At 38.8% G+C, this 7,089-nt stretch overlaps 1 protein-coding gene across 1 annotated transcript; it reads right to left on the bottom strand.

The window, feature by feature from the left end:
- Window positions 1-206: 206 nt before the first annotated feature.
- On the bottom strand, window positions 207-3,968 carry LOC308439939 (zinc finger and SCAN domain containing protein 4C-like; the record flags this gene model as incomplete). Its single annotated transcript, XM_080941884.1, has 3 exons — window positions 207-808; window positions 894-1,050; window positions 3,573-3,968. The coding sequence occupies 3 exons, from the start codon at window positions 3,966-3,968 to the stop codon at window positions 207-209; spliced, it is 1,155 nt and encodes a 384-aa protein (XP_080798010.1).
- Window positions 3,969-7,089: the final 3,121 nt, after the last annotated feature.

Below are 7,089 nucleotides of genomic sequence, written 5' to 3'. Positions count from 1 at the left end.
TATTGTTACACCTAAAGCAATGTGAATGTGAATTCTGCAGGTTAGTCTAGAGGTCTTTGCACATGTGTTATGTGAATGTTTTCTTCTGCTCATGGATAACCTTGTGTACATGGAAATCTACTCCATTATAGAAGATGTTCAGATACTTGGGGCAGGAAAATGACTTCTCTGGTTGCCTAAATGATTAGAGAACTATTTGAAGGTGCCTATTTGTTGAGTCTCTCTTGGTGAGTAGAGTTTGCCTCATTATTTAGGAAAGGTTGTAAAGGCACAGAGGAAGGCAGGTCTTGCCTTAGTACTTCCTCTAGGACATCTTCAGAAGGTGCCCTTGACAAATATCCTAGGGGACTCAATGTCCCTTGAGGTGCTTGTGTAAGACCATCAACACCATAAAGAACACTACTCTCTCCAGATTCAGAATACTCTGTTTGAGTAAGGAGACAAGAATCTATCTCATTTTCAGGGCTGCTAATACCACAGTTAATTTTACCAGCATTCCAGAAAGCATTGAGGCTATCTTCCTTGTCTTTAGTCTGGTCTAGTCTACAGAAAAAATCTGGCTTTGCCTCCATAGTCACATTTTCAGAGGAATGTGTCCTCAGGGACTCTCCTGGGTACCTAAAAGTGCCTACATTTGTCTTTCTGGCTCTCTCGGGGACATGATGAGAAACAGCACTATCTCTAGGCTCTGAATTTTGATCTGTTTGGATAATGTGAATGTGATATAACTCTCCATGACTATCAACACTACTATTTCTTTCACTAGTGTGCCAGGGATTCTTGAAGCCATCTTCACTGTTCTCAGTTCCTGTGAAAATAAAACATTCTATAAAACTGTGTGCCAGAAGGGATTCCTATACAACTCCATTATTCTCTCCAGTGTCCATGCTTACCTGTTGTGGAGAACATGTCTTGGTGTATCTGCAAGTATCTCCTTGAATTCTCTGGTGATAACATTGGTGTTGCTTGCTGTTTCAAATATTTGATGACTTCTTTTAAGGACATGTTTTCAGAACATAGGGCTTTCTGATGCTGCATAGAGACAAGAACCTGCAAACAAAGCCAGCTGAACATTATAAATGAATCTGTGGATGACAGAAAGCCTGCCCTCAGTCTGCTTATATAGGATCACTGGCCTATGGGTTAGCTCATTTATTTAGTCCTTATATCTAATGATATTGTTCTGAAATTCAGATTCTGTCCTGTAAAGTCACTGTTCACACAGTGTCTGCATACACTGAGTCACTTTCAAGAGGAATGCAAAATACTAGTTTTCTATTAACTTTGGCCACAGGTTTTTCTTCAATTATTGAATACATTAAGAGATCAGAGGAAGTCAGGCCAATTCCCAAAGTAGGATGATCCCCTTCAAAATGTTGCTCCTTCATGCAAACATTGTGTTTTCTTTCACCCAAGATGTTTGTCTAAAAAAAGAACTACCAGTGGTGTCTTAGTCAGGGTTTCTATTTCTTCACAAAACGTCATGACCAAGAAGCAAGTTGGAGAGAAAAGGGTTTATTCGGTTTCCACTTACACAGTGATGTTTGTCACCAAATAAAAAGTTGAGACTAGAACTAAAGCAGGTCAGGAAGCAGAAGCTGATGAAAAAGCCATGGAGGGATGTTACTTTCTGGCTTGCTTCCCCTGGTTTGCTCAGCTTACTTTCTCAGAGAACCCAGGTCTACCAGCCCAGGGATGGCTCCACCCACAATGAGCTGGGCCTTCCCCCCTTGATTACTAATTGAGCAAAAGCCTTACAGCTGGATCTCATGAAGCATTTCCTCAAGGGAGGCTCCTTTCTCTGTGATTAACTCCAGCTTTTGCCAAGTTGACACACAAATCCAGCCAGTACTATGGGCCAGGAAAAGCAAAAAGGACATGAGTCTGGAGACTGGGAGTGTCTAACAGAAGCCATAAATGTCTGATACAGAATCCCCCTGAGGTCTTTCACCTCTAGAGTCTCTCTTATCCATTGAAGGAAGCTGTCGTTTTGATAAGGTTTATGTTTGTAACAAAAAAGTCAAGACTGATATGTTTTCGTTTTCTTTAACTTGTGGTTTATTATTATCACTCCTTTACCTACCCCCAAGATTTACAGCCATTTTAAGCCATTTTAAGCCCAAAACCCTTGGCTACATCAAATTAATTTTTGTGACTTCTGTTCTATTGAAATCTCATACAATCCAGCCCATTATCAAAAATTGATATTTTGTATTTGGAATCCTCAGAATTTCCACTTTAATTTTGCAATAGCTGCTGTATTGGTGTCCTGGCTTCTGGGTGGCAATTGTTATTTTGTCTTATACCCCATGATGTTTGCCATTTTAATCTTAATCTTTCTCACTTTTCACCTCTAGCAATTAGTCATTATTTGCCCTTACAAAACTAACTTTAATTTCACTTTGCTATGTGAGTGGGTGGGATTTATTTCTAACACCTACAACTCTTTGTCCTTGTTAGTAAATATGAGCCTAGAGAACCACACTTAACTCGAGGTGATTTTAACATCATAACTTTAATTTTAAGGGATACACAGGAAGCTCGTTTCTTTACTATTGAGTGATTCAAAAATATTTGTCTCCACAAGATGTGCACTTCCTCTGCTCTTAGGAACATGACTGGAAATTATGGTATCTGTTTACTTGGATTTCAGTTGCAATCACAAAATTTTCAACTTAAAGCTGAAAGGAGTTAAATTGTGGAGAAAGATAAATTGTAAAATGACAACTTGTTTACAGACTTAAAAATTCAGAGTAGTGTGGTGGTCAACAAATTTGATTCAGTACCTGGAAAGCAGAGTATAATTGCCTTGAAGTCTACAGCTAGTTGCTACAACACAATCATGTCACAAATACAGTTAAAACGAAACAAGCAGAAACCTCACTCAATCAACCATACAAACCAACCAACCAACCCAAATTTTAATTAAAAACCTAAAAGAATGTTACTTGTACAATAACATTCAGAAATTTCTGTCAATGAGTGAAACAAAGTAATTACATCTGTATTGAATAATTCCAGTTTTGAAGACATTACTGAGGCATGAGTATTGATCAAATCTTGTGGGTGTGTGAATATTAAATATAAATATGAGAGCCATATTTTAACATCTGAAAACATACTCTGTGATTCTGTCCCCTCAGGTTCCATAGACTTTTTAAAAAGTGGTGTAAGCACTTTAAATCCCAGATTCACCACCTCAGATCCTGGGATCTGATCTACTGCTGTCAGCCATATACATAGGTGTGTGCTGAGGTTCCAGCTCAGTCCTGATTGTAATGTAGGCACTGCCATGACTCAACCACATCACAGACACAAGACATCTCCTCTAAATCTTTAATGTCTTGTCCAATTGTCAATTCTGCAGCCTCTCTGCCATCATGTTAACTAGGATCTTAAAACAATTGATGGCCCTCTCTCTGCTTTATATTTGCTAATTTGGGGCAGTGCAAACTCTCTTTGTATGGCTTATTGTGGAGTGAAACTACCAGACCTGCCTAATTTTTTTTTTTTGCAAATCCAAAAGACTACTTTTCTTCCCAAGATATTCATTTCTTCCCCCAGGTACTCACCATGACAGGAGGCTTCAAGCACTCATCAGTCAGACCCTCCATGAATCTCCCCATGTTTCTTCCACTTGACTCCCAATTCTCTAGCAAGGCAAACTTGTCCTTGCAGCGCCCAGTGAGGAAAAACTGCTCTAAGACCAGTTGAGAAATTATCTGCTCCTTGCTATGCTTTTCAGGCCGCAACCATGAAGTAAACATCTCCCAGAGTGTTTGAAGCTCCTGCTTTACCAATGAGCCATTGCCATTTGGTGGAAAATTGAGTTGATCACATGGTAAGGTAGAGATGTCTTCTCTAAACTGCACAACAGATTGCTGCTGTGGAATAAGCTCTTGATTGTCTAATTGAATGGCATTTGTTTGTGACGTAGAACAATATGTTTCTTCTACCCAAGAAGCCATTATGGAAAGAATCCTAAGAAAATTTCAACTATCGAAATTTACTATGTCTTGTAACTTTAGAACCTGTTTCAATAGGTGGCGAGGTGCAAAAGCTGTAGATTCAAAAGAGAAAAATCAGTTTAAGAATTGTCATAGATAATTACATGGTGGGCCTGAAAGAAAATAATTAATAGTGTTACAAAGATGCTTCCAAAAGCAGAACACAATGAAGATAAATTATAAGAATACTTGACACAATAGGAAGAAAAGTCCTGTGTCAAAAATGGGAAAACCTATTTAAGAACACAACAAAGTGTGCAGTAGCTTGGGTCTATCTGTTTCCCCCATTGAAAAACATGAAGTTCTTGTTGCTAAACCTCAAAATAAGGTTCACCCTTTTTCTTATATTATATAGTGCCACAGAATAATACTTTCTTAACAAACAAAAGACATTAAAAGAAAATGATCTATAACATTGAGTTCATGCAACAACAAAAACATTCCATAAACACACACATATATAATTCCTGTCCTTGAGTAACATTCAAAGTTTAAAATGCCAAACCCTTTATCATAATGATTGTCTATAGCAACTTTCTGTATTACAGAGCCCCAGACATAGCAGGCTTCATGAGATTTACCTACCTGGTTCTATTTAGAGGTACAGATCAGACTGTAAAACACAGGTTGTAGAACTGTCCATGGGTAAGGAAAAGTCTTAGTGTATTAACCTTGTTTTTCCCTGCTTTAGTAAGTCTGCTTCTTGCTAACTTTCTATTAACTGACATATCAACCCAAAATAAGATTTTGTGCTTAAAATCTCACTCAGAGAAGGGTCCAAGGCGGGCTAAGAAAAAAAAAAAAAGTCAATTGGCTTACTTACATTCATGACTCCCAAATCCTTTGTTATGAATTGCATAGAAGTTTCACAAAGATCTCAAAAACCAGCCCATTATGCATTCATACTCTCAGAACTTCTGGGATAAAGTTCTGTTGTCAGTGGGTTCTAAATTGTGTATATACTGAGATGTTAAACTCCCTAGGGCTCCCTTTGTGTGGTGATATCTTACTTAGGACTTCAATTGCTATGAAGAGACACTATGACCATGGCAACTCTTAAAGGCAAACACATTTAATTGGGGTGTCTTACAATCTCAGGGGTTTAGTCTATTGTCATCATAGCAGGAGCTATGACAGCATGCAGGAAGAAACACTGCTAGAGAAGAAGCTGGGAGTTTTATGGCTTGAATCCATTTAACTAGACAGGACTAGCTTCCAGGAAGCTATAGGAAGGTTCAAAGACCATCCCCACAGTGACACACTTCCTCAAGCAAGACATCCCCCACCCCAGTCCTAACAGTACCACATTCTATAGGTCAAGCATATATCACACCAACAAGTGGTCACCTCAATTTGTTTGTTTGTTTATTTATTTATTTATTTATATTTTATGTGCTTTTGTCAGTTTTTTCTTGATAAACTAATGGTTTTCTCTGGTTTGAGACCCTACCCCTTCTCAGCTTAAGACCTGTGCCCCCTCCCATTTGTGGGTCTGCAAGGTCATCCAGGGAAACAAAGAAACAAACCTCAACTTTTCCTGCTCAGGGAAACACTTGTTTCCTAGCTTGACTCCTGCTCCTAATCAAGGTGAATGCCTTCTTTCAATAGCCTACTGGTGGCTAAGAATATACATAGGGAAAAAAACTAATTCACAAAGGTAAGAATTTCCTTTTTTCTCTATGACAGTTTGGTTCTAAGAGATTCTAGGGAAAAAGAAAAGTTTCCTCTTTCTGAGGTCAAAGGAAAAGAAAAGGTTAATTACTTCTTCTTTCATAATTTATGTTGTCTTTTTAACAAATTATCCATATATTGAGAAAAAAGAAACAAAAAAACAAAATCTCACACACAAAAACAATTGAACAAACTCAACTGGGCTGGGCAGAGGATTGCTGCTGAACAATATATCTTGGACAGAATGCAACACTGACTAAAGTGACTGTAAACAATTTTAACTAAGTCATTTTGAAAATGATTAGACACAGCTGCAAAGAAAAATTATTTGCGACTCGGAACATCCACCACCAGGAAAGGTGGAGACCCAGACAACACAGGACTGGCAAGAACTGGGTAAGAACGAATTCTGACAAGCCAGGGGGCAGAGAGACCTTAGCTGAGCACATAGAAAGTGTGCGCATGCCTGCTCAGCTTGATCCAGGGATGCAGAAACCACTGGTATTAATCAGGCCCACTGTTCCGGGCCAACAGCTTACGGGGTGCACAACAGGCACTCAGAACATCCACAACCAGAAAAAGCAGATATCCAGAGACACAGGCCAGGTACAGGGGAAAGGTGAGAACCAATCACTGACAACAAGATGGCAAGAGGAAAGAGAAAGAAAGTACCCCAGGGAAACCAAGACAACCTGGCAACACTAGAACCCAGCTCTCCCATCACAAAGAGCAGAACCCCAAACACTCCAGAAAAAGAAGACTCAGACATGAAATCCTACCTCAAGATGATGACAGAGATCCTTAAACAAGAAGGGGAGGAAAAGCATAAAGAATTAGAAGCTTTTAAGGAAGAAACAAGAAAAACACTCAAAGAACTAGAAAAAAACAGAACTAAAGAGATGAAGGAATGGAAAAAGGAATTAAAAAAAAATAGACACAATAAAGAAAACACTAAAAGAGACAACCCTAGAGGTGGAAAACCGAAAAAAGAAACCATGAGTCACAGATGCAAGCATTTCCAACAGACTACAAGAGATGGAACAGAGAATCTCAGGAGCTGAAGACAACATTGAAAACATAGACAAAACAGTCAGAGAAGATGCAAAAACCAAAAAGCTCCTAACCCAAAATGTCCAGGAGATCCAGGACACAATAAGAAGACCAAACCTAAGGATAATAGGAATAGAAGAAGGGGAAGAATATCAACTAAGAGGCACAGTAAATATCTTCAAAAAAATCCTGGAAGAAAACTTCCCTACCCTTAAAAATGAGATGACCACAAGCATAAAAGAAGCCCACAGAACTCCAAATAGGTTGGACCAGAAAAGAAATTTCTCCTGACACATAATAGTCAAAACACCAAGTGCCCAAAGCAAAGAAAGAATACTAAAAGCAGTAAGGGAAAAAGGTC

The sequence above is a fragment of the Micromys minutus genome (assembly GCF_963924665.1).
Source record: "Micromys minutus genome assembly, chromosome: 30".
Classification (NCBI taxonomy): domain Eukaryota; kingdom Metazoa; phylum Chordata; class Mammalia; order Rodentia; family Muridae; genus Micromys; species Micromys minutus.
This window is presented reverse-complemented; position numbering and strand designations above follow the sequence as displayed.